We start from the raw sequence: 26,805 nt of genomic DNA, 5'->3' as shown, positions 1-26,805 counted from the left end.
AAGTGTGCGTTTGTGCATGTGTGCACCGGCGTGTGTCACTTAATCTTTTCTCCTTTTTCTTTCTGTTTTATATTTACTACGTCAGGCAACAAATGAATCATCTTTATTACGGAGAAATTTAATTTGGATGAACTTAACTGCTGCCGCCAAGGTCAGACGGGCAGAATGTCATTTTAATCCAATCAACTTTAATCTGTTGGTTATAAAAGAGTTAGGCTGTTGAAGAATGGCTGTATCTCAGGCCCTTTATTACACTGGCTAATGACTTTGATTGTGAGGCGCCTATCAAGAGGTTAGGAGTTCTTGTGGAGCTTCACGTCCTGCTAATTCTCTACCTCGTGCCACTGTTGGGCTCGGCTAACCCTAAAATCATTAATGTCTTCATTTCCTGTTTACAAGAAAATCTCAATTGAAAGAAAAAGTGAATTACTTTTTAATTTTTTTTAAAAATTAATATAAAATCATTGTGCAAGTTATAGCATTTTATATTGCAGCACAACTGGAAGAAGAAGCGTCACTTACACAGGGAAGTATCTTAATGCTATCTCTACTCTGGTGCATTTGCATTCTGACCAGGGAATATTTCACTATAACGTAAAGATGAATTCTTTAAGACAAGTACAATTTCTTCTTTCTTCTTTTGAATTAGTTACATAATTTGCCTATATAAAGGACAGCAGTTAATAGACTAAGATTTAGGGGGGTGATACATTCGGCAACACATTTAGAAAACACAATGAGCTACAAGGTCTTTTATTCTAAGGAGATACTCCTTTGTAAGTACGAGAACATTGCTTAGACCTTTAGGCATTCTCAGAACCCATCGGCTGTATTCGGCGTCTGACTTCTTCTCAGAACCCATCGGCTGTATTCGGCGTCTGACTTCCGGCAGACGGCGATACAGCCTCTGGGGCATTCCGGTTTGATTTGGGCAGAGGAGGCGAATTTCCGTTTCCAGCTTCCGTTTAAGTAAATATGCTGAACCATTGTGATGGATTCAGAGTTTGCAGTGAAGCCAATTATGTTCTGCCTCGTTAGTTCACCGCATGGAGCGTTTAACCTGGCAACAACTGCAGCCGGCTCAAACGTGATTGGTCAATATCACGCGGACTACAAACAGCCTACAACCGGAAACTAGGGCTCTTCCGCTCTTCTTCCGGAGGCAAGATCTCCAGGGTTTGTCTACAGACTAACTAACTACGATGCACTTTTAGACCAAACAGTTCTGGGGACTCCCCTGAACTCTACATAGCTTTAAGGGCTTTTTTTCTGTTTGCATTTTCACCCCGAATAGGAACCCTGAAGTGACATAAGCTGGCCTACGCCTATTTTGCTTGGACAAATCAAAATCGCGTTGTATTTCCTGTGTCGCATGTATGCTCCGTAAAGCTTGGACTTCACTATCGGCCCATTTGTCTGTTTTTCTTCCATTTTTTTCATCACGAGTCCTTTTTGTGTGTTGTCTTTTTGTGTGTTGGCTCGGAGAGTACCCACTCTGACATAGGAGCTGAAGCAGTACCTGAAAAGCCATTCTAAGATATATGATTGTTCCTAGTTCTTCCGGTGCAGACGCAATAAAAAGGGGCTTCTCAGAACTTTGTAAAAGTTCCTCTTGTCCAAAAAAATGCCTATTGGAGCTTCTCACGCTAGATTCAACTTTTATTGTTACGTTAGCTTTGTTGGAGTTCGTCACCTGTGCTCGGAACGTCAAGGCTGATGTGTCTCTGTGTTGTGCGATGCAACAAATCAATTCACAAATGTTTGTAATACATAACAATGTGTTTCTGCATTGGCACAACAGTGTCGTTGTCATTTATTACGAAACCAAAATGCATATAATGGGTTAAAATGCAATTTCAAATTCATTACGAATGCATCCTTTTGAGTCTTCTTTGATTCTGTGTAGGATCACTTCCTGTGTGCATTTTGGTGGTTACATTTTTTGGTGTATGATTGACTAAAGCCTGCCAAAAAATAAGTCATAATTTAATATGTTGATGTGAATATTTGTTGAAATATTACTGTCTACTCTTGCTTTCTGTACACATAGAAACTGACGTTGGAGTGTGACCTACAGCTCTATCAAAAGAGTCATTCTTATTCTGATGAGGAATACCTCAGCCTGCTAAGACACAGACAGCAGCTACAAAAGGTAAGGTCATACATTGTACTCTCCTACACGTTAAGGCTACACATTATAGATGTACATATTTTCATCCCATTAAACCATTACAATATGTCCTGTACTTACAGTGACATTCAGTGCTGACTATTGTCAACATTCCCGCTGTATTCAAAAATAAACATTATTCAGAGTTTGACTTAAAGTTAGTTTCAGATTTACACTGACAAAAAAACAAAGCAACATTACAGCACTCACATTGTTCGTGTGTGTGTGTGTGTGTGTGTGTGTATCTGCATGTGTGTGTTTCAGTGCTGCACCGAGCAGGTTGAGCGCCTTGCGGAGTGTGAAAAGGCTATTCTTCAGATGAAGTCAGAGCTGGAGAGACAGTAATAACCGAGTCTATAAAACTCTCATTCTCCTCTGCTGATCCCGGTTCCTGTCCTTGTCTCTCCTCTCGTGCCCTTCCCATCTGCCTCCGCCCCCTCCTCTCTCTCTCTCATTCTCTTAACAGTCTACTCGCCAAATGGCACACAGTGGCACACTATATGTCACATGGATAATTTAACATAATCTAGTCAAATCATTTCGTTTCATTTAGCTTATCTGTTATCTGGTTTGATTTTTTTTTTTTTTTTTTGTTGCAGACTTCTTTTTGGTTCTGTCACTGTGTTCAGGAGCACCACGCATTCCTCACACAGCAGTCACTCTTTGCTCTCCGTCCTCCAGAGCCCAGGAAAAAGCAGGTCTGAAGCAAAGTCTTGCTGCGTCCCGTCACACACACATGAGCGATCGCAGCCAGCTGGAACAGGAAGCGATGCATCTGAAAAAGGAAGTTACACGCTTAGAAGTCGAGCTGGCGGACACCCAAAAGGTATTAAAGTGATGCGTATCTGCTGACCTGTCCTCTAATTTAAAGACAGCCATATTATTTTGACCTTTTCCCCCTCTCCTTTTGAATTTGAAGACGCCTCAGCCACTGTCTTAAATTGTTGCCGATGCATGCGCCTCAGGCTAAGAGCTGGAGATTCAATTCAAGATCCCAAAGAAGAGTACTCAAACCACCTCCACCGGCAACCGCACACACCCACCACTCGTGCGATTGTCCCGTGATTGCCTGGCAGATACAAATTGCCTCGCCATTAATTAAAGCACCAAACGTGCCAAGGCTGGTGAAATTGACTCCAATTAAGAGCTCAATGGGACACTAAATATTCAAATTACTCAAAGTGGTGACTCTAGCCTGGCAGAGTGCCAACATTGCTGGCAGTCATAGTCACATCATTCATGTGTGTGTATGTGTGTGTGTGTGTGTGTGTGTGGTCTTGTATGCGTAGGTGCAAGTGGGAACATTTGATTTTACACATTAATTTGTGCGTCCCCTGGCGCATACAAGTGATAGACATGTCACGCTCACCGAGATCAAGTCTTAATATCTGTGTAAACTCAGGGACACGTGGCTACATCTTGTACAGTGCAGTATGTGATGTGTGATCATAAATCCACCCGTAACTACTGTGAAGGACTTTCTTATAAGTTTTCAATATGCAGAGTTGACTACTGTAGGCCCCCTGAACCCTTTAACACAATTAATTTGCCTGTGTCAAACAGCACAGAAAAGATTTTAAAGTTTGCGTCTACGGCGAGCCGCCAAATGTCCACCGCCTTTGTTTCTTTTGCTGTATGACCGAGGCAAATATGTATTTATTTTTATTTTTTTTTTAAGTTTCCGTCAAGGTTTTCCTTGGATAAAAGCAAATGTAAGCGGGGGAGCCAAATCAAATCATAACTTGTCACTCAGTACACATTTTAGGCTCCCTTTTATCCCAAGTGTGAAGTGCATCTTAGAGGCAATCTTGCAAGATACTTGATCCGAACAGGGGCCACAAAGGCCACATGTTTGCGCGCGCGATAAACACAGTCACTTATTCACTGTTTACTTTGGCTGCAGGTACATGTGGCACTTCTCAGACAGTCAGAAGAGGAGCTGAAGGAGGCCAGACGAGAGGCAGCGAGGAGAGGCGGCGAGGTGGATGCGCACAGAGGAGAGGTGCAGAGACTTGAGGAAGAGTTGCAGCAGGGGGAGGAGAAGATGAGGAGTGCCGTCAGGGAGAAGCAGAGTCTGAGCAATCGCGTCAGGCAGCTGAGCCAAGAGCTGGAGGAGCTACGCAACAGGCACAAAGTGACAGGTAGCAATCAGTCAGTAAATCCATCATTTCATCCATCCATCTGCCCATTTAGCCATCAACAAATAACTTAAGTCAACTACACACACATATACAGTGTCTATACATACAAGTTTTTGACTGGTGGTGAGAACAGATTTCTCTTTCTCTTCCCTTCTCCTCTCGTGACCCGGAAATCGTTCCCCCTCCGCTGTCTTGGAGGATTTTCCAATCCTTCAAATACACCTAAAGGAGACAAGAGGCTACTGGAGGAGCTTTATCGTAGGCAGAAGTCTGTTATCAAGTAGTGTGATGTATACATGGGCGCTATATTGATTATACTCAATGTATCATGGCTTGTTCCACGTGGGATGTATAAAATGTAACAGTACTTTATATAACTTTTATTGTACTTTATTACTTTATTATAACAGTACTTAATTCACCTTTTTAATAACTGTATTGTACTTAACTTTATTTTAACACTACTTTTTTTAAACTTCATTATGACAGTGCTTTATTAGGTGCCATCCAGCTCTGCTGCTGGTCCCCCTTGTATTTGCCCATATTCTCCTTCTCCTCCTTCTCCTTATCCTTCTGAGGAAATCTAACCGCCCATGCATGAAAATAAACCAAACTTGGCACATAGGTACAGTCCCATGCTAAAATTCATCAACAGGAATTGTTGTCCAGTAGTCCTGATGGTGGCGCTACAGCGACTGTTTAAAGTTCAAAAATTTGAAAATTCATAACAAATCACCTGCATGGCCTACAGCTTTGCAATTTTCACTCAATTGTAGGCTCGAATGTGAAGACGCTTTTGTAAAATCCAACCTAGTGCAAATAATGAAGTCCGTCGCTCCATTATCAAAAACTGTAAAATTAATTAAACCTATTTCCTGCCACATTTGTTGCTCACTTCACACCAAACTTGCTACACAGCGTCTTAAGACTGTCCTACACAAAAGCATCACAGAGATTTTCAAAACAGTGTACCACAGTGTGATGTCACTTCTAAGTTCTACACTGGTGAGGTAGCTCAACGTGATAACAGCTTGCCATTGGTGCCCAAAGGCCGTGAGTTCAAGTCCCGGGTGGTGCAGATAAAACATGCTTTTGCCTCCTTGGACGTTGTGCTGTGTGGGTTATGAACACATGATTTCAAAGACATATTTAGCCCAGAAAGTTCTACTTATGGATCCTCGTGGGTTTTTTAATTGTCTTCCTCCCCTTCTTCTTTCCTTTTTATCTTCCTCCTCCCTGTCCCCTCCTCCACTGCTCCATAGATGTGTTTAGCTCAGCCATTGGGCTTTAACAACAGTTTGTTTATCCATAGGGGTTTTCCCAGCACAGACAGCTTAACTGGATCACAGTCAGCCATTGTTCCTCTTCTTGCTCTTCAAAAACGGCCGGCCCCAACCCATTACTGCGCAGCTACTATAATTTAATTTAATTTTAATAAGACTTTAGTTAACTTTATTATAACAATACTTTATTTAACTTTATGTGAACAGCACTTTAAATTAATTATTACAGTACTTTATTTAACTTTATTAGAACAGTAGTTTTTTTGACTTTATTGTAACAGTAGTATATTTAACTACATTATAACAGAACATTATTTAATTTAATATAACAGTAATTTATTTAACTTTATGCTTTATTTAACTTTGTTATAACAGCAGTTTATTTAACGTCATTGTAACAGTACTTTAATATTATTATTACTGTCCTTTATTTAACTCTATTATAACAGTATTTTTTATTTTTTTTTGACTTTATTGTAACAGTAGTCTGTCTGTCTGACTTTTAAGTAGATTAGCATTTTAGTAGCCTACAGTAGTTTAGAAGTTTCAAAAGACTAAGATAAACACCATGTGTTGTGATGTAGCCTAAAAATATTGCGATAGGCCGCATCACCCAGCCCTGGTGTGAAGTATAAATGCAGCACCTCCACATGCGGCACAGTAACTGATGTCACTTAAGACCGGAACCAAGGATTTCTCATTTGGCAGCTTCAGCTCCTCCATTTTTGCGTCTCCTCTTCGCATCTCTGTCTCACATCCTCGCTGGAAGGAGTTGAGATGGGACGAAGAGACACAAGTGAGGGAAGCGAGGAGACACGTTAGCATAATGAAAAGCACCCACACTGTGCGCTGCCTTTTGTTTTGAACCAGCCACACTGCTGTTAGCGCCATCAGTTAGCTCAAATTAGTCAGCAGTGGTGATTCAGTTGCTAGCCGTCTGCACGCAGTGTTAACTCACACACACATATACACACACTGTAGATAGAGGTTTGATTCAATGGCACAGTGCTTTAGTGGTATGGTAATGATCTGGTTTATGTGTGTGTTCTTGTGTGTGTGTGTGTGTGTGTGTGCGCACGTGCCCGACGGTGGCCTTTGTAGTAGTGTGTCAGTGCAGGAATGGTGACGGCTCGGTCTCACTGGGCACAGAAATGTCTCATTAAGAATTAACGTACACATCTATGGTCACGCCAGGCAAACACCTCACATACACACGCTACACAGCCATCTCTCCCAACTCCCACTGCTTTAATTAGCACACACACACTCACTCTCCGAGGTACAAATACACACACACGGACACACACACACACATTCACCTATTGTCCGCAGAGAGATGAATCTGAGGTCTTTCTCTGTGGCAGACAGTGGCTGGCTTACTCGCCGAACACTGCTCATTAACAAGATAGAGACAGAAGGACAACGCTGTGTAGCTTGGCCTTTGTCTGTGATCAAAACGCATTCCCTCAACTCCACGCTCCACACAAAAACCACATATTATTCAGCTTTTACCTTCAGCAAATACAATCCAGCGACGTAGAGCCTATTGTAATGACTTAAGAAGAATAAAGATGCATTATTATAACAAAGGGGGCATTGTTTACCTGGATATAGCAGTAGCCTGAATAGACTGGGTGAGGAGTCAGCTTGAGAAATTACTGTTGTGAACAAAAGGCCTTTTTTATTAACATGAAGTCCTTGTCGAGGTTCTGTCTGTATTATGAAAACATCGCCTTGAGTGGAGATGATTCTTTTTGTTGCTTGATAACAGTAGATCTGGTCTAGGATGGAGTGGATTGAGAAAATGAACAGGTTTGAATGGAAATTGTTAGAACAGTATAGACAAACACAAGGAGGTAAACAGTAAAATAATATGGAAAAAAACTGCACATTTCCATTGAAATGACATATTTACTTCATTTCATGACTTTATATTCTGTTATAATACACATCCAGTCATACACCCGTCGTCTTCTGGCAGTTTATAAAATTACAGAGTATAATTTTTACTGCTGATGGTTAAATTATTATGGAATTGACATTTTTTACGAGCATTTTTTACTTGTGAAGTTGTTTGGGTGCTGCGTGATGGCTAACATGTTACACGAATCCCACAGTTAACTGGGCGTGCACACAGTTGGGATGTGATGGATATTATATTTAAAGGTCTCTGTTGCCAGATAGAGGGAATGTCAAAGGAGCAAAGAAACAGAGGATAGGAGGACGAGTTGGGAACCAGGGAAGTGTCATGTGGATGAGATTGAAGCGGCCGAAGGCAGCTGGATTCAATCAGACTGTGGCAGGAGAGACGGGAAAGAAGAGGGTGATTAAAAAGGAGAGGGGGGAAAAAAAAGTCCTTAAACTTGGCATGTGACTGTATGTGTCACATTTACTGTCACTCTTTGACGGCATGAATTTTCGGTATGATTCTCAGTTCAGTAGATTTTCTGTTTCTTGCAAAATAGTGAGTCCAGAGAGTAAATCACAAAAGGACTTAATGAACGACACATGGTGCTAAGAGACACCCAGCATGTGCGCAGAACATATATTAATGCGTGGCATGATTTTTGAAACTCTGAGACATTTAGTCAGACAACAAATAGAGAGTCACAGAGACTGGTGTGTGGTATCCTCTATAAATGGCAGGTTAATTGTTTTTGTTTTTTCGTCGCACCTACCTGTGAAATTCACACAGGGATGCATGTGTGAGATATTCAAATACGGCTGATAGTGTCATCTTACATCTTAAGTAAGACGTGTTGTAAGGCTGGCCGTAATGTGAAATAAATGTGATGCTGTGTGACAACAAATGAAATAACAGCATAAACAAAAACACAATATCCATATTTCCACACTTCCACAAAAACAGAAATGTGATATTACCACCCCTCTGCGCTGCTGATGTGCATCTGCCTAAAGATGATGAAATCATTATTGCGCGCATGTGTGTGTGCGCAATGCGTGCATGTGCGTGTGTGTGTGTGTGTGCTGCTATCCAATCTGGATCCCTGGACGCACACGTGCACAGGCCTCTCTCCTCCAATTCACCTCTATTACTAGCTATAATCCCATTTCACACTCTATCGATCCCCAAAACTGTTGTTCACCGGAACCAGCAGCAAACACTGGCATTTCTCCCCATCATTTCACCACCATTGTTCTTTATTACACAAAGAAGCCCCCCTTTGTCTCAGAGCAAACTCAGCCCCACTGAAATATGAATTATAAATGTATGGCTAATAAAAGAGAAGGGGGGAAATGGGAGAGAGAGAAGGGGAGAGAGATAGCGATAGAGAGAAGTGGTTGGTAGAAACATCAGAGAAAATGACTCCTTTACAAGAGTCTATTGATCAGTTTCTATCAAAGGGGGATGTCAGACATGAGATTACCTGGCAGTTTGAGCATTAGGTGCCGTGTGTTATAGCCCCGGGCCCTTGTACCGCTGCCAGAGGATTGTAAATAAAGCGGAGAGGAGAGAGCAAGAGGGGAGTGTGTTGGGGTGTATGTGTGTGTGAGTTTTTAGATTCTCCATGTGTGTGTGTGCTACTCTTTGTCTTTGTGAGCGTTCACCGTTGTGTGCATACGATTTTTTTTTTTTCTTCTTGTGGTGTATTTGTGTGCATGACGGTGTGCGGCTGTGCGCCTGCACCTTTTGGCTTATACCCAAAAGCAGTGTTGCAAGCCCATGAAACTTCAGAAAGAGAGAGAGAGAGTCTTGGGAGGCTTTGGGACGTCTCTCGGGAGCACCTTAGCCCGCTACGAATCCCCCAACAAAGCCAAAGGAAGCCCCTATGAAGCCTTATGAAGCTTTTATGAGGGCCAGGCAGGGCCCAGCCTAGCCCCAACCACTGATTCAGGGTTAGCCGGGTTTTCGTCCCTCTCATGTTAAAGGTTAGCTGTGAGAGCGGGGTAATCTGATCGCAGATCTGTGATTATAAGATGATGCTGCATGATGGGCTTTGAAGCTCGTATGAAGGCATTGAAAGGTAGAGATCGAGAGGGAGTTAGATTATAAACTAATGTCATACCTTAAGTTGTGTTACCAGTGTAAAAGGTCAAGAAAGGGAGAGACCCAAGATCTTTGATTGTGGACTAATGTCATAACTTAACTCATGAAGCCAGTTGTAAAAGACACCAGGCCCTAGAATATGGACACTGATCTACCTGAAGCTATTAGGACGAATCGAGTGTTGAGAGATTGTCAATCTGCTGCAGATCCTCATTTAATGTGGAAAAAGTTGGCAGCATTTAGTCATCAGACTGAGCTAAATATACCACACAGCTTATCTATTTGTCTAAAGTAAACTGGTGCATGCCTGCTTCCTACTTCTCTACATTTTAAGATATAGAAAAGGATTTTCACTTAATTTTTCCTGTGTGTTTCAGCTGTGTGTGTACCTTGTGTGTGTGTTTGGGTGCAAATAGTTTGTGTAAATGGTCAGTCTCTGCAGCTAATTGCTCTCTCTGTGGCCTCCCCTGGTGGACGGTGTCACCGAGGTCACCTCAAAACTAATGCCTTGAATGCGAATTTGATCCCCATCTCAAGTTTTCACATCTCCGCTTTTATTGATTATTGAGATTCATAGCAAACTTTCACCTTGAGACTCAGTGAAATAGCCAAGGTAGGGCGCACGCACACACACACACGCAAATAAAAGTGTTTGTGCATCATTAAATATTTAGCAATTCCAGTTGCCGCTTCAATTTTCCTAGGGCTTCAGTTTAAACAGTTTGGATGCTGCGCAAAACCATAAATTAATCATAGTTTTATTAAATGTAGATTTTCTTTTCTCTGTTTCCTCCTCTCTGGTATTGGTTTTAGGCCCCCCCCCTCCGCTCCCCATTCAGTCTGTCCCACCACTACCATCACAGAGTGGTGCGTGGCCTTAAAAGCATTACAGCAATACACTAAACATTTCTCTGTTTCTATTTCACACACTCAAATACACATGCACACCCACAAAGTCAAGGTCCGTCTTGTAAATATTCAACACACACACATACTCAGAAACGCATACACCTCTACATATTCAGCGCACACACCTTCTCAATATTCACTAGCCTTGGCCACCGATGGCTGACAGTTTATGTTATATTCAATGAATACTGAATTTAGTGAAAAGGTTTTAAGAGCTACGAAGAAACATTGACTCACAAAACAGCACACGGAACAAAAAAAGGAGAGAAGGGGGGGGCAAATCCTAAATTTTAAATTCAAACTGAAAAGGGCCTGCAAAAGCAAAACCTAACCAAGGAACCTGACTAGTGGTTTATTATGCATCCGCTCAATGTGCTAAACTACTAAGTGTAGGACAATGGGGTTTTATTGCATGTAGACGGAGGAGACGGCTGAAAAGGGAATGTGATTGAAGGGATGCGGTCAGGAGTGTGAGCTCAAGTGGCCTGCTCAAGGTAAAGAGTGCCATCTATTGACAGAGTCGGGGAGCGCTCCTTTTGTCTCCCAACAAAAGGGCTGCTGCCTCGTCTGAGTGCGAGCAGTGCCACACTTTCACTTCTGCCTTCTCTGCCTCTGAAAGGCATTCAGCGCCTCTTCTGTGGTGGAGTTCGTTTTGCTTTGAAGGTGGCTCGCAGTTCATATTTTCCCCCCACTCGTGCTGAACTTGACGAGAATCAGTAATCACTCCTCGCGTGTGCACGTTTTGTAAATCAATCTGTTAACCTTGGTGTGCCAGAGCATGTGAAGTGCCATGTATATCTGTGCTCATGTGACTTATTTCTTTCTTTAAATACGCTGAAAACAAAATTAACCCTGCCTCTAAGAGCTGTCTGTCATATAATATCTCAATTGGAAAATGTCCTTTTTTTCCCTGTCATATGGCCATTTGAATTAGACCCACTCTCTAATGAATCCAAGCCAGCAGATTCTGAAGTGAACTGTTGCTCTTTATCTCACACTTTTCTCCCTCTGCCTGTCCTCTCTCTCTCTCTCTCTCTCCTGCTCAGTGGAGGAGTTGGCAGCCCGTGCAGAGGAGGCGAGGCGGATGGAGGGGTGCCTGAATGAGGGAAAGCTAGCAGAGGGGAAAATAAGGTAAGAAGGGAAAGAGGGAGAGAGGGAGAGGAGCTTCCTCTCTTATCCCATTTCCCATCGTCCCCTGTGTAAGCTCGGTAATCAAAAACATTTAGCTTTTTTTACGTGCGGCGTACAGTAGGCTGTTTAGGCGAACATGTGTTGAACAGAGCAGCCCTAAGCTCCAAATACGTATTGTTTAAGAGTCTACGAAGCAAAATGCCTAACTTTTTCGGTCTATCATTCATGAAATGATTGTGTCTTAACATTTGGACACCCCAAGTGAAAATCCCTGATCCGTTTATATCTGTAATCTTAACAGAAATATCAAAATGTGTATTGATGGGACACGGTTGGCGAGCAGATGTTAGGTCGTGGAGTTCAGAGTTCAGAGGCGAGACCCCTGGTTGACCCCGGTGTGTCACCAGAGCTGCGGTGATGACATCAGCAAGCATGTATCACCCAGTAGAGTGTGTGTTTGTGTGCGTCTGTTTGTGCGCACATAGTTGTGGGCTGTGGCTTTGGCTTCGACATGACCTCACTGCAACAGTCTCCGTCTTAGGGAGTTTCTCGGTTAAGCCGAGCCATGGAACATTTTCATCGTCAACCGACAATTTTCAACCCCGGCGTGGAGGCTTTATAGGTTACATTCTGAATTAATGCATTTTATTACATTTAAACCAATTTTAGGTAGTGACTGGTAAAACAATCGCTGCGTCTGCATATTATATCCATTTGCAGAATCATGCTGTTTACTGTTAACCCAGTATTATCTAATAACTGCAAAGACATGAAAGGTTTTTAAGCAACAACACCGTACTAATGGCTTCCATCTGTGCTGTGGGAAATCCCCTCCTTTCTCCGCAGGATGCCTCCTCTCCTTCTCTCCTTTCTCTCTCCCACTCTGTTCATCCTATCATGTGTTCTCTCCATGGACCAATCTATCAGGCATTTTCTTTCCTTTTTGTTTTGGCCGTTCTGCTTCTGCTTCAGCTTTTACTACCACTGAGTTAATCTATCAGTACCAGCGTTTAGTTCAGTGCTCAAACATTTAGTCAGTGAATCTGTGTTGAACCAAAATCTTTTAATAATCATTTGAAAAGATAATTGATTAAAATTGGGAAGCTTTGACCTCACAGCTGCTGAGATCGACTTTCTCATATCATTTTAAGATTTTTTATTAAAACAAAAACTTTAGCTTTTTGGGGGTGTAGTCATGGCCGAGGGGTTGAACATAAGTTTGACTATAAAACTGCAATATCCTCAGTTTGATCTCAGTTCCTGAACGCCTCATTTTCTGTCAGCTTTCTACTGTCCACCAGTGTTGTCGGGATATTCGAAGTTCTAAATTTGATACAACACCTTGAAAAATATAGATATTCAATACCATTTTGCATACCTTGAGGAAAAATTGACATTGAGGGCTTGCAATTTGATTTTTTTATTAAAAGATACATGTAATAAGGGTATATAATATGACAGCAAAAACTTTTCTTTTCTTGGTTTGCAGCAGGGAACAACACAATGACTGCAGTAAACACTGACAGTAAGAGAGAGAGATCAAGAAAACACAGCTGACCCTGGTGTGTCGACACAGCAGAAAATGAGTATTGAAAGTGTTTCAAATATTCAAAAATGATATGTAAAGATAAATTGACATTTTTGACAACAATACAGTTCAATGTCTAGAATTTTTTTTTTTGAAAAGCCACAAAAATATCAAAATATTTGAGCTGAAATGGTTTGTAGAATCATCACAACAATTTTGATTAATTATTTAAGTTTTTTTTTTTTCAATGTAAAAATTCCATAAAATCTGCCATCCGAGCTCCTCAGATGTGATTTGGTGGTTTTCTTCATCCTGTTTTGTGATTAATTTTGTGATTAATTAATAAACCGAGAAAACAGGCAGGTTAACTGACAATAAAAACAAATGATAGTTGCAGCCTTGAAAAAAAGGAGAATCTAGTAACTTGTAATAGGTCATTGTTTTTGACAGTTAATAGACTAAATGATTAACTGCAAAAATAACACATGATGTATACAGGGAGAGGGCTAGATATTAAACTCTGCATTAATTTTTTTTGGTAGTTTTTAGCTGTGACAATTTAACACAAATGCCAATAACAGCTAATAGTCAGATGCTGACTTTGTGTTCTCTCCCTGCGTAGTCATTCTTGTTTTAACTGTAAAATCTATAATATACTAACTTCAGTTCACTCTCCCAAAACTTTTGCTTTACAAAGCCCAAGTATTTTTTACTATTCATAAACTTGTAATTCTCCGTTTTTATATTTGCTTTAAGAGGTGTGGGTCAAGAGTGGGGGTGGTTTGTTTTGGTGTGTGTGTATGTGTGTGTGCGCGGAGAAAGTTGGTGGGGGTGTCGAGGCTCACCGAGCGGCCAAAGCGAGGCTGTGGAGGGAGGTTTGTGGAAATGGTAATCATTTGTCGTATTGATCTCGCTGTAGCCAGGGCAGCTGGCACACACAAACTCGCTCGCACACGTGTACACACACACTCGCAGACACTAACTGACTCACATACACACAGACGCACAGTTGCGTGGCAGGAATAGACCCCTTCATATTGATCCCCTTCACATTCCCTTAGCTCGGCTGCCACACACACTCACAAACACACACACACGCTTGCACTTTCTGGGCCTGCGTTAAACACTCCCACTGATCTGGATTTTCAAGAAACCTGATATTGGGATGAAATATATTTGGATTGGTCATAGTTATATCAATTAAAAATATTTACATGAGTTTTAAAAAATGCATCTGAGATATTGTGGTGATTTAAGTAATTTTCATTAATTAACTTTATCGTAGTTAAGTGATAAGTTTGATTGTGTGTTTGTGTGTGTAGGTCAATGGCTGCGAGGCTGGAGACAGAGGTGGCAGAGCTCAGGAGGAATCTTCAGCAGGCTGTCGATCACAAACTCAAGGCAGAGCGAGAGAAACGGGATGCACAGGACCAGGTAAATAAATACACACCAGACCTGAGTGACATAGCCTCGGCAAATAATTCAGAGTGTTTGTTTAAATTGGCTCGGAGCACAGCGCAGGTGAGGTGTTTGTCATCGGAACCACTGAGATACAGTCTGTACTCACAAAAGCTGTACCAAATTTATCATTTACATGTAATCATCTAATCCTCATGCCAGGTATTGATTTTCTATTGGTGACCCTTACCTTTTTACTCTTAGAGAAATATGTGAACCAGGTGGACTTTACTACATAAACACGAATACTTACACACATGCTAGGGTTTCTACTCTTCTCCTTCCATGCCCCCCAAGGTCTTCCTCACCTCTCCTTCCCTCCTCTTCTCTCTCCCCACACCCCTCCCTTACCTTTTTGATGATTAGTGGCATATATCCGGTGCTAGAGCCCGGATTATCTTGTCCAAGGGAAGGAGGGGTGTATGCGGGACCTAAACCTGGCGAGGTGATTTGGAGCGTTAATTCCTGGGTGTAATATTCCCTGATATTCCCTAATGTTCTGGCTAGGAGTGGAGGAGGAGGTGGGGGCTGTCTCAGGGGAGAGCGGTTGTCAGAGCTGAGCCGCCGCCGTACAAAGGCAGAATGGATAATTAAGGGTAAAGCCAGGACGGGGGAACTGATGTTCATTTAGATTCGACAAACTTTGAATTCAGTCTTAAGCTTCTGTGCACAGTGGTGCTCTCTCAGATCTTGATTTTTGCATTTTGTTTAAACTCTTCTTAAAGTTACTCGTTTCCTTTCATTCTTTGCCTCCGTTTCTTTATTTTTCTCTCGTTCTGTCTCTGTTTTTCTTTCATTTGTGTTTCCCTGTCGTCTTCCTCTCTCTGTTTCTTTCTCTTTCACTCGCTCTTCCTCACCTCACTCTTTTTTTTTTTTCGCTCTGTCCTTGTGAATAATGCAGCCCGCATAGCATGGCTCTCCTTTTTTTCTCTTAACATTAGTGCACCAGGGTCTGACAATAGCGATTGCCCAGGGCCAGTAAGACACTGACTTAGGCCAGTTGATTGGTCAGTCAGTAGCCAAGCCAGTGCTCGCCAAGAGTTCTTCATCTATTTCTCAGCTGTTGAAAATCCTTTCATCTCTGCCTCTGCTGTGCAACTGGCCCTCTTTTCTCTGTTGTACAATCTCTGATCAAACATATTGCAGGACATGTCAGAGTTAGTCACAGGTCTGTCAAGTGAGAGTCGTGCATGAACAAGAAACAGCAATGGCTACTAGTGTATGCATTATCATATGTTCCTTTTGTATTAGAAGTAGGGCTGCAGAATTAATCAAATATTTATCTCGACCGTGATTTTGGCTGCCCACAATCAAATGAATATGATCGACTGCGATTTTAATGTTTGAAATGTGTGCTCTGCTCATAAAAAAACTCCGCTGCGTATCAAATCAAGCGCTTCCTAAACTAAAACCCATGGCAGCTGTCATGTCACTGTGTGCACACCCTGCAACAGCAGCCTGTGAAAAACTTGCCTGAATGTTGCAGCTGCAGTCCACAGTAGAAGAGTGATATACAACAGAGAGCAGACCGGCAAAACGCAAATCAAATGTCTGCACTTGGAAGTATTTTGGATTTTGAGTGCATGAGACTTGTGTCCGCACTGCAAAGCATCACAACAGATTTGTTCAAGCACCTAAAAGAACACCACAATCTGCAGTACAATGAATGCATGAAGGCCAAGAAGAAGAACATCGCTAACATTACCTCACTGAATCCTTGTTCTTGTTCAGCGTTAACTCAGACATCCAGCAAGCTGTACAGCACGTCTACATTTCCATCAAGCTGCCAAAGACGGACTGAAATAACCAATGCAGTCACGTTCCATTTTGCCCAATATATCTATCATAAAATATTTTATTATATTTTGGTTCTTGGAGAGGCACTGAATTCAGGTGAAAAAGAACCTTATTTCAAGTCTTATTTTGATGCAGACATGTACATGGGCAGAAATGTAGCACAAGTGGGACGTAAAAGCAGGGCTCTTTATTTAAATGTGAAAGTGCAATAAAAATATTTTGTCCCTAAAATCATGAATAATCATGATAAATTATTCTGATCTCTATTTTGATCAAATAAAATGGCATAATTGTTCTGCCCTAATTAGAAGTAACAGTTTCCTTGGGCTGAAATATCTTTGGTTAAACTGTTGACATGGTTGCAAACAGTCAAAATATTCTTGAGCATATTTGTTTTTGATATGGAAAACATGACTTACAAATATAATCAACTTGATGTACAATGCAATGAACTCTGTTTCACTGTTAGCCACTGCATCAGTTAAAATTGTTCAGGCAAGACAAGAACTTTAATAACCCATTTACATATTAGCTTTAATTGCAACTTGCTTTGAATAATTAAATTGGAGAACACATTTTTTTTAATGAATCAATTATGAAATCATACCATTGCAGTAGTATATTAAAATATCACCCAGTCCTTCACTAGAACTTATGAATCAATTGTGATACTTGAGCCATTTTTCTTGTTTGATGGCAAGTTTTCTTGTCCTCAAACAAAGTGTTTCATATTTTGGTAAACAAGCTTATTTCCCCTCTTGCCAAGAGTTAAGTGAGATACCAGTCTCATGCTGTATGTGCTCAGTGTCAGATTAGCTACATTTAGCATAACAACTATAACTCCTAGTCTGGTTCTGTCTTAGTTTTCTGGGGGTTGTGTGAGATTATATCTTGACTGGGCGCAGTGATTCCCTACAGTTTTTTTGTCCTGTTACCTGTAGACAGGCTAGCTGTTTCCGCCTGCTGCCAGCTAAGCTAACTGGCTGTCTAATATTACCAGTCAGTTATAATATAACATGGAAGTTGTATCAATCTTCTCATTTCACTTTTGGCAAAAATTTAACAAGAATATTTGCCATACTGTCAAACTATACCTGACACTGACACCACAAATAGATGCTGCACCTGTAACAACAGCCAGCAGCGTGTAGTCACTATGATCATGAAGCAGACAGGCAGAGCCATAAAGGGCTCTGCTAGCAATGACAGTCTTCCTAATATTAGTGTTTTTAAAAATCGCAATACATTGAATCGTAACCTTTGTATCGTGATGCGTATCGTACCACCAGATTTTTGCATCTTTTAAAAGCTGATTAAATCATCATATTTATGTCTTTAAATAATTCACAAATCTTAAACTTTTGTTTATTTTTTTTCCTGCATGTGTAGTAAGCTGTTTGGGAGTGTGTGTACTCATCTGTATGTCTCTGTGTAAGTGTATTCTCTGGCTGACTCCTACACTCATACATAATCCCTTACGCACATTTCCCCTTTGCATTCATGCTGTCTTCCATCATTTCAACAACAGATGAGCTTTTCAATGAATTTGACTCCAAACAGTGTTTAAACACCAGTGTGATGGCCGTTCTGACTGTGACTCCTTCATTAGGTCCCAATCTCTGTTATTGACCAGCAGAAGATGAATTATCCGCTGGTGAAAAAAATCAAAGGGTTTGAAATGGTAAATGGTACACTACAGTGGCCTATAGAGGAAATCTATATTACAAATTGCCTCGGTGCACAGTAGCTGAACCTCAGATAGCTCTGTCTTTCTCCGTATGTATGTCTTTGTACTGTATGCACAGTTGGTGTATGTGTGTGTGTTTGTGGTGTTTGTTACATGCAAAGTCTTGTTTGTGTTCTCCGGGTCTGTTTAGTGTTTCTTTTCTGATATGAAGAAAGGGATGTGCATGTTATCTGCCAGTCAATTTTGAGCTTGAATGTATGCTGCTCAGCATGCACAGACACACACATACACACACACACATGCACACACAAATCACTCGATCCTGCCCCTCTGCATGAGTCCAGTTCAAATACGAATCGGGGTAAACATGAGGCGTGTTTATGTGACTGATCAGACCATCCCCCCCTCTCCTTTTCCCTCCTCACTCTCTCTCTCTCTCTCTCTGCCACACACACTCGCTCTCTCTCTCTCTCTCACACACACACACACACACACACACACACACACACACACACACACACACACACAATCACAGTCATTAGTGTGTTTACCTCAGCTCCTTTTAGCATGGAGTAAAGGATTTTAAACAGCTTTAATGAGAATTTGCAGAGAAGTTTTCAGATAGAAAAAGTTCACGAGCATGTTTTCATTCCCGTAAACTTTTTACAACTATTGATGTCATCCTATAGAAATACAATTAGACAGTAGCTTTTAATCATTCTTGGTTGGTGGGGTGCCTTCCTAGTGATTACAGAGACGAGCCTGGTTGCTGCTTACGGCCGAGTCCAGATGCACACTGCCGCGTAGTCACATTTTTCAGGAGGTGTGTAGCGCGTCCCTGCAGCTCTGTGTGAGCCCTGTATCTGTCCCTGGTGCTCCGTTCAAGCTTTTTTGCAAAAGTATGAATTACGATACAAGGGATACTTTGCCAATTTTCAACCAGCTTTGTACCATAACAATGTGGCAACATAAATGAACTCTAAACTTCCCTCCAACTTATCATCGCCCAGATCTGCTCATCTCTCAGCTCCAATCCGCTGTGTCATCCAGCGGATTTTTGCTGGCTCTAGGGCTGTAGCTCGAACAACAGATTGTACATTCGCATTTTACCTGTCACTCCCTGTCAGAGTATAGAAGCAAATTGACAGAGAGACCTGCCTTCCCACCCTGACAAACTCAGACTAGACTCAGATCAAACTGTGAAACTAAGGAGATTGTGAACAGGAAGTGCGCGCCATACCATTTCCTGTATTTTGAAAACAAAGGTTGGGGTGAAAAAACTGAGATCAAACAGTAAAATTAGGCACTGCTGATTAAATATTAACCACGATTATGTTACTGCATTGCCTATTTCTTGTCTAAAATGTTTTCATAAACATTTTTTTTAGCACTGTGGTTCCCAACTGGTGGGTCGTGGTTCAGAAGTGGGTCGTGGGTCCATTCTGAATGGACCACAAGCGACTTGTGAACGTGTCAAGTTTGTAAAAAACACACTTTATTTTGAAGTGTAGTGAATTTCCCGCACAAATATTTTATTTTGAAGTAACATTTCCTGCTAGCTCAACAGTTAGCCAAACACAAGTATGATGCTGAATATATTAAACTGTGTGGACCTTGAACTAATGACTAAGGAGAAATGTGGACCCCGTGGCTGCACCAGTTGGGAACCACTGTTTTAGTGTACTGTTTAGCTGTAACACGAGATCATTTGTTACCAGCTAGCCGGCATATTGTTTCCTGTGGAAAACATGGCCAAGCTCACATCATGTCACCGGCAGGAATGTTTATTGGTTCTGTGCGGCACAATGCATTCTGGTAGTTGTAGGTTTTCTAGCTCTTAAGCAAAAGCAAATTCCACAGTCCCGTTTCCTCTGTTTTCTCTCGTAACATCTCTCGCAACATCGTTATATGAAAACACCACAACACCACCTTTCCAGTTGTGAAATGCTTCTTTAAATATCAGTGAGCAAGACAAAGAGCTCCGATATACTGTGTAGTTCTAAACCTCGCTGTTATCTAATAATTTTTGATACAGACACCTGTAAGTGTCTGTGTTTGCCTTTGTGAAATGTGGCTGTGTGGGTGAACTTTGCAAACATGGTTGTGTAGTATTTTCATTTTGGTGATGCCGGAGAGAGTTGGTCTTTGGAACGGTCTTATCTGTTCATTGATCTTACTCATTATACCTGATAGAGGCCTCAAGCCTGGCCTAATTAGCTTAAAATGACTCGCGCCAGATCATAGTTTTCACACACACACACACACACACACACACACACACACACACACACACGCAGGTCTGATGATGGAGAAATACGGACAGACAAATGAAGCTCATTTGTTTAGCTGATGAATAAAGAGAAGTGGTCCAATTGTCTGACTGTTTAACCATGGAATGGCCTTCGTGTTTGTTCAATGTGTGTGTGCATGCGTGTCCTTGTGTCCCATCACCCTCAAACACAGCTCATTAGGCTGCCGTAATTCATCTGAGGGATATGACGGACACCAACCGCTATTTCTCTCTTGGTGTCTCCATAACTTTCTGTGTCCCTCTTGGTTGTCAAGCCACTTTTCTATACCAAAGAAGGCCATATGTCTTTGTTTCTGTATGTAAAGCATGGTGATTTGGAATAGGCGCATAGGTATTTAAAGGTTATTTCATTCTTGTTTTCAGGTCATGTTTAGTTTAGCTTTATAGATACAGTGTTTAAAAAATGTTGGATTACTAAACCTTTTGTTCTCCATGTGCTCAAAATGTCTATTTACTTTGTTCGATTTAGCAAAAACCAAGGCCAGTTCATATGTTAGTCAAAGTTCAGATGTCTTGCTTTTATACGCCTGTGTGTTTGTGACCTTGGTCAAGGGAGCTTGGTAAAAACCAGGGGAAAATTAGTCTTAACAAATCGCAGCTACCACTCATCTAACAGCTTTTAATTTTTTAAAAGTAAGTAAGAATGCTATTATTGTAATTACTCAAGGCTAACCGCTAATCATCTCACCTCAGCAGCGAGTTTTACTCTGTTAAAATCCTCTTCATAGATTCCAGAAGAGCTGTGTAATATCACCCTATTCAAAGTCATTCTAAGCCGTAAACCCAAAGAATAAAGACTTGTCAGTTTAAATTGATATGATTAAAAATGTCACAGTGGAAACCTATGAAAGTATGTTTCTTTTTAATTTGACAATTTTCCACAGCAGTGTATTGTCAGGGAGACTGGGGTTGGTTGGCACACATACGTCTATGGCATAATTAATGTTGGAATATTTAAATCAGCAACAGTTGAAAGGTTAAGGTCTAAGGTGTAAATAAAAATGTTTTAATGTACTTAAATGTAAAAAGTTAAAATCTAATATAAACGCTTCTGTCCAGTGAATAGTATGATGCTCGCTGTTAACCCAGCATGCTTCACTGTCCTGTAAAGTGAACTGAGTGGCTCTGAAAACAGATTGGCCTCGCCACATTTTTTGTGTGTGCAGAAATTGTTTCCTAGAAAATCAATCATGTAGCAGAAAGTAACCAATTATAAATAAATTCCCCTCCGCCGGCATACATTATTTTTTATTTTCCAGCATTTTATTAAGGTGCTGAAAAAATAACAACAGTGCTGGCAGTGTTTTTCCAGCCTCTTGCTGCATCAGCTCATCACTAAACAATGCAGCAACAATAAAAACCTAAAATTGTTCTTTTGTGATTCTGCTGTCAGCTCAGCACTGTTGCAGGCTGGTCACCTGGACGACTAAACATCCGAAGGTCTGCCAAATGGGAAACCCTCACATCCAGGACACATTTATAGCTTTGCTATTGTTGGAGCGCACCAACAAATATAGCAGTCTGAGAAGCTGTGTGACACTATTTGCATCTTGTCTCCAGTTATCCTGTTGCACTACTTCAACCTCAAGAACTAACTTACCCAAACTAATGCAGAATCTGTGGACCTACACTATGCAGCTGAGTCACTTTTAAGGTTGGGTATTGTTTGAAATAATACAAGTGCTAACGTGATGACTGAATTTAATACAAAAACCAAAACAATATTTTTTTTGTATACCTGACTTTGGTAGTTATTTTTCTATAAAACCCCTTTTAAAAAACTAGAAGAAATCAAACTTAAGAAGATTACAGATGTAATATAGAGTTTCCCGTCTGCTGATCCTCGTAAGGTTTTATCTGATGATTATGATATGTAAACAACTGTATTTGATGTGTTTAAGAGGTTAATCATACAACCTATTGTTACAAAGCTACGCTCCTCCATTAATGTGGACCATTTCAAGATACAGCCATCACAACAGGTTCAATAAATGCTTCTGGCACACAAACAACAAACAAATTATCACTCTAACTTACCTATTATGCCTTATCATAAACCACAGATTGACAATATTCCAACAAAAACGGTCCTTAAACAGTCCTTATACACTCCTAAAGGTCCAGACGATCTAAATTCAGCCAAATATTTAGTCCAAACACATTTTTACATCCATAGATATCCAAAAACTGCCATTGCTTCATTTCAAATGTTCAAATTTGTTTTCTTTCTGTACGCAAAAAATTCTGTTTACATGTAAATATGCTGACTCATCGGATATCAAAACGGTGGCTAAACTCTGACCTTTTAATTGACACCTCATTTTAGCCAATAGCAGCTTTCCATGCTTTTGCTATCATCTACAATAGCCAACGATTGCCTGTGTTGAAAGGGAGGGCCTGCCTCACTTCCTTTGTCACAGAGCCAATCAGTAGCCAGTGATTGGTTTTGTAGTTAATGGCAGTCCTCACCTCCAGTGCACTTTTGAACGGGTTCCTACCACCATAGACTGACATTAAAGTAAAGATAAACAAATGGCTCTCCTGTTGTCTTATGGGGAAAAAACAGTGTCTATTCAATTTAGGTTCTTCTGAAGTGTTTTTATATTCAATAAGCTCCTAAATAGACATTTCTGCATTTGTTGCTCTTTTTTTAAAAGCATCTGGACAAAGCTTGAGAAAAACATGTAAAATGTTTATTTTCTGTTATAATGTTATTTACTTTGAATTTGGACTGTGTGAGGCTTCATGCTATCTGCATCATCTTGTTTTCAAGAAAATTTTCAGGTGAAGACAAAAAACCTTTTTATTTTGGTGTGTTAACTTACTATGTATGTACCTGTACAAAAAATGGAACAAAAACAGTTTTCAGTTTACTTAAGGTATGCCTTCGATAAGCGTTTTAGTTGAAATTGGGTGACTTTTACGTAATGGTGAGATTATGCTTATTTTCAGGTTCATACTTGTATTTTTGAGTTTCTACTAGAACATGTTTACTTGCTTTAATGGTCAAAAACCACTGTTTTCCTCATACTGTCTGTGCTGGAACACCTATATTTACACTCTGTCATAAACGCTCCATTTTAGCACCCCCACCAAAAAAGCCCAGTCTACTCTGATTGGTTGGTGTGGTAGAAGATTCTACTGTGAAAAATCACTAATAAAAGCTTCTAAATTAAAGCTGACATGTTCCAGCAGGAATATGATCTGAAATTGAGGAGAAATTAACAACATCAGATTACGCTTCCTTGTTGTTAGCATGTAGCTACATGTAGCATTGTAAGCTATATAATGTAGCACTGATAATAAAACTGCTTGTTGTGCGTGTTTAAGAGACAGAAAGAAGGGAAGAGAAAGTGGAAGGTGGACTATTGCATGACATTTCTGTGAGTTATTGATAACTTACTCAGAACACTGCTTTGTCACGTAATGACGAGCCTGCCATGTATCAAGAAACCTGTGATATTCTAATATGCTTACCTGAGCTGTGTCACTAGGGCCTGGAGCAGATGGCCATATAAGGAAATCTGTCATGATCTGACATTCACTTATGGCCAAATATGAAAAACATGTTTAAATCAGAATATTCACAACGGTCTGAAGCCTGAGGTTTTAGTTCTCAGGTATTACTTCTACATATGTTTACCTCATTATTTCAAACTTTCTCCATGTTGAGCATGAACATCCGACCTCGTAACATTATATAGGCTATATATGACGGACAATAAAGAAAAGCATAACAGGTCCCCTTCAAAGGGATATCTACTAGATGGGGAACTTCATCTAGCTGGGAAGTGGGTGAGAAACTTTTTACCAAGGCTGGTAATGTAGCTGTGCTCATGCAGGCTCGATGCAAGATAGGGGACTTCAGTAATGGCAGCCACTGATAAACAACCCAGCAGCATGCGTAGGAGAGTCTGTGATGAAAGGACTCGGGGAGAGGAGTGAGGCCATGCAGCAGCAGACGAAGGTAATTAAAGAAGCCATCATCAGCATCATTAATATGCTAGATCTGCTGTGGCCCACTGACTAGTCTAATGGAGAACATGTCATCATCGTCACCATTAGGGAGAGTGGGACACACACAAACACACGCACACATGGTCTTAATGTTGGGTCACGCCATGATTATCACCATTAAGCCTAGAGTGAGAAGACCTGCTTAGGAAACCTCATTCTCTCCCGCCGCCGCACACGCACATGCACACATACAGTGTACACACACAGACACACACACGCCTGTAGATCTTTAATTCAGACCCTGTGAGTGATAAGTATGCATATTTAAGTGATGTCAGGCCTGTTGGGTCTTTTAATTAGACAGAATGAATGAATGTTTTATAAAAACGTGTTTAACAATAAATGTGTTCATTAATTTGATGAGAGGATGTGCTCTGATGAGCTGAGTGGAACAGAGTAATGGCTCGTATTCAGCTCTGGCGGTTTGATGGCGATGGTAGCAACAACCAGGCTGTCGGTTTCTGAATTTTTCTTTTCCCCTCATCTCCGTATTCCTCTCTTTACCCAGAAAAGTTAACTTTGAATTATGTTTATCCCACGACCTTGGACAGCTTGGTCTGTTTTAGTGAAAATGCACTTCTGTCCTGGACAGCTAATGTGCAATGTGATACTAGTCCACAGCTCTATGGAGAGTAGGAAAGATGGAAAAGCCATTAAGTCCCCGCAATCTTTTTTTTTCTGTCTGCGGGTACACTTTGTGGTTTGTTGTGAAAGTTCATTCAGATGTATAAGTTCAGAAAAAGATTGCACAAAGTCCATCTTGTATCTATTGTCAGTGGAAAGGGTGGACTGTGGACTGGACAACTCTGCCTTATTCTCATAGAATAAACCATCAAAATGATAAATACTGTTGCAGCAGCTGTAAAGATCCCAAATCCGTCACCAGCACTGCGGTAGTCAACTCATATTCTCTAGCATACCCCTGAAAGGCCCAATGGTATTGCCAAACTTGGTTATAAGTGTGTCCCAAATGCATTTTGTTGCCCCTTTTAGCCCCCATCATCTGCTAAAATATTTGTGCAACAAAACCAATCTAAATGTTAAGCAGGTATGCTACTTTACTCCTCCCCCCGCTCGCATTCGCACCTCCTTTGTCGCTTTTTCTCTAAATGTCCTCCTCCCTCTTCCCCTCTCCCTAACACACCCTTTCACTGCCTCCCTTGACACTGGTGGAAACAGAGTGATGGTGCGTAATTTAGTCCTAATCACAACATCAGACTTGTGCTGCGATTTACATCCCTCCACCAGCCGAGCCAGTCAGACAGTCAGGAGGGAGATGTTAATGTGAGACCACAGGTAATTACTGTCATTACAGCACAGATCCTGCCAGTGTGTGCGTGTGTGTGAGGGTGTGTGTGTGCATTTGAGGGTGTGTGCAGATGCATTGTGAGCGTGGCTGTGTTTTGAGCTTTTGAATGCTAAGGTTTGATATTTTTGTGTATATAATTAATATCGGAGTATTAGTGTGTGGTTTTGGTTCACAACAGAACTTCCTCAACACAAAGCTGCGTCTGTGCATGATACAAAACAGGAGCGAAATCACAAACAACAGGGGATCCACAATATTTACTCCATTGTTGTTCAATGTAATTACAATCGACGCCCTGACTCGGTTTACTCTTCAAAATTTAATGATCTGATTGATGTAATGTCATTGTTGCTCCAGTTTTTCTTCATTGCTTTATTTGTTGAAATGAAGCCCTTTCTTAATCAGAGTGTAATTAAAAGTGTAATTCTTCATTAAGTTATGCAATTTTAATGGAGCTCTATTCGATATTCAGACCATTAATATAGCAGCAAACCAGTATTTGCTATGTAAAGATAAAATGGAGTAATGGCGTCCTGAGCGGAGAACGAAGTCAAGGTCCCTGTGTGTGTGTGTGTGTTGTAATCCGAGCTTCTCTTTTCTTTGTTGTGGTAAACTGTCCAGCCGTGCGGGCATGTTAGAGCACTTGAGGCCTGTGAGTGTACCGGCTAGCTAATAGCCACCGTTCTGCACAGCGTTATGGTGGTTACCGCTGATATCGGGATGCATCTTTGTGGAAGCTCAGCGCCCACTGTCCGGTTCCCTCCCCAGTTAACACTGTTGGCTCTGTCAGCACTTTGTTTTCAGCCATTGTTAGCACTGCTAGCACTGCTGCTAGCCACCAGCTCGGCCTCCTCCACGTTGAGAGCTGTGTGCAGACAACTTTTGGATCATAGATTTGCTCTGAATATTGTATAGTGCTCCTTTGATAATTGATTATGTGTCACTGTCATCTTTACAACTCCCTTTCACAGGTTTTCTATTCATTTGTGAAGTATCACTCTCTTCTTCTTCTTCTTCTTCTTCTTCTTCTTGACCAATATTATTTACAATATTGT

At 41.0% G+C, this 26,805-nt stretch overlaps 1 protein-coding gene across 1 annotated transcript in view; it reads left to right on the top strand.

Annotated features, from left to right (window-relative positions):
* Nucleotides 1-26,805, top strand: part of LOC126397788 (trichohyalin) — a 118,133-nt gene that overhangs the window by 73,848 nt on the left and 17,480 nt on the right. Inside the window, exons 17-22 of the mRNA XM_050056745.1 lie at nt 2,051-2,152; nt 2,435-2,511; nt 2,852-2,996; nt 4,074-4,311; nt 11,559-11,643; nt 14,494-14,605. Of these exons, the coding sequence (XP_049912702.1) occupies nt 2,051-2,152; nt 2,435-2,511; nt 2,852-2,996; nt 4,074-4,311; nt 11,559-11,643; nt 14,494-14,605 (759 nt within the window). The remainder of the gene's footprint in view (nt 1-2,050; nt 2,153-2,434; nt 2,512-2,851; nt 2,997-4,073; nt 4,312-11,558; nt 11,644-14,493; nt 14,606-26,805) is intronic.

Source organism: Epinephelus moara, chromosome 11 (assembly GCF_006386435.1).
Source record: "Epinephelus moara isolate mb chromosome 11, YSFRI_EMoa_1.0, whole genome shotgun sequence".
Classification (NCBI taxonomy): Eukaryota; Metazoa; Chordata; class Actinopteri; order Perciformes; family Serranidae; genus Epinephelus; species Epinephelus moara.
The sequence above is the reverse complement of the archived record's forward strand: the minus strand, read 5'-3'. Positions and strand labels throughout refer to the sequence as shown.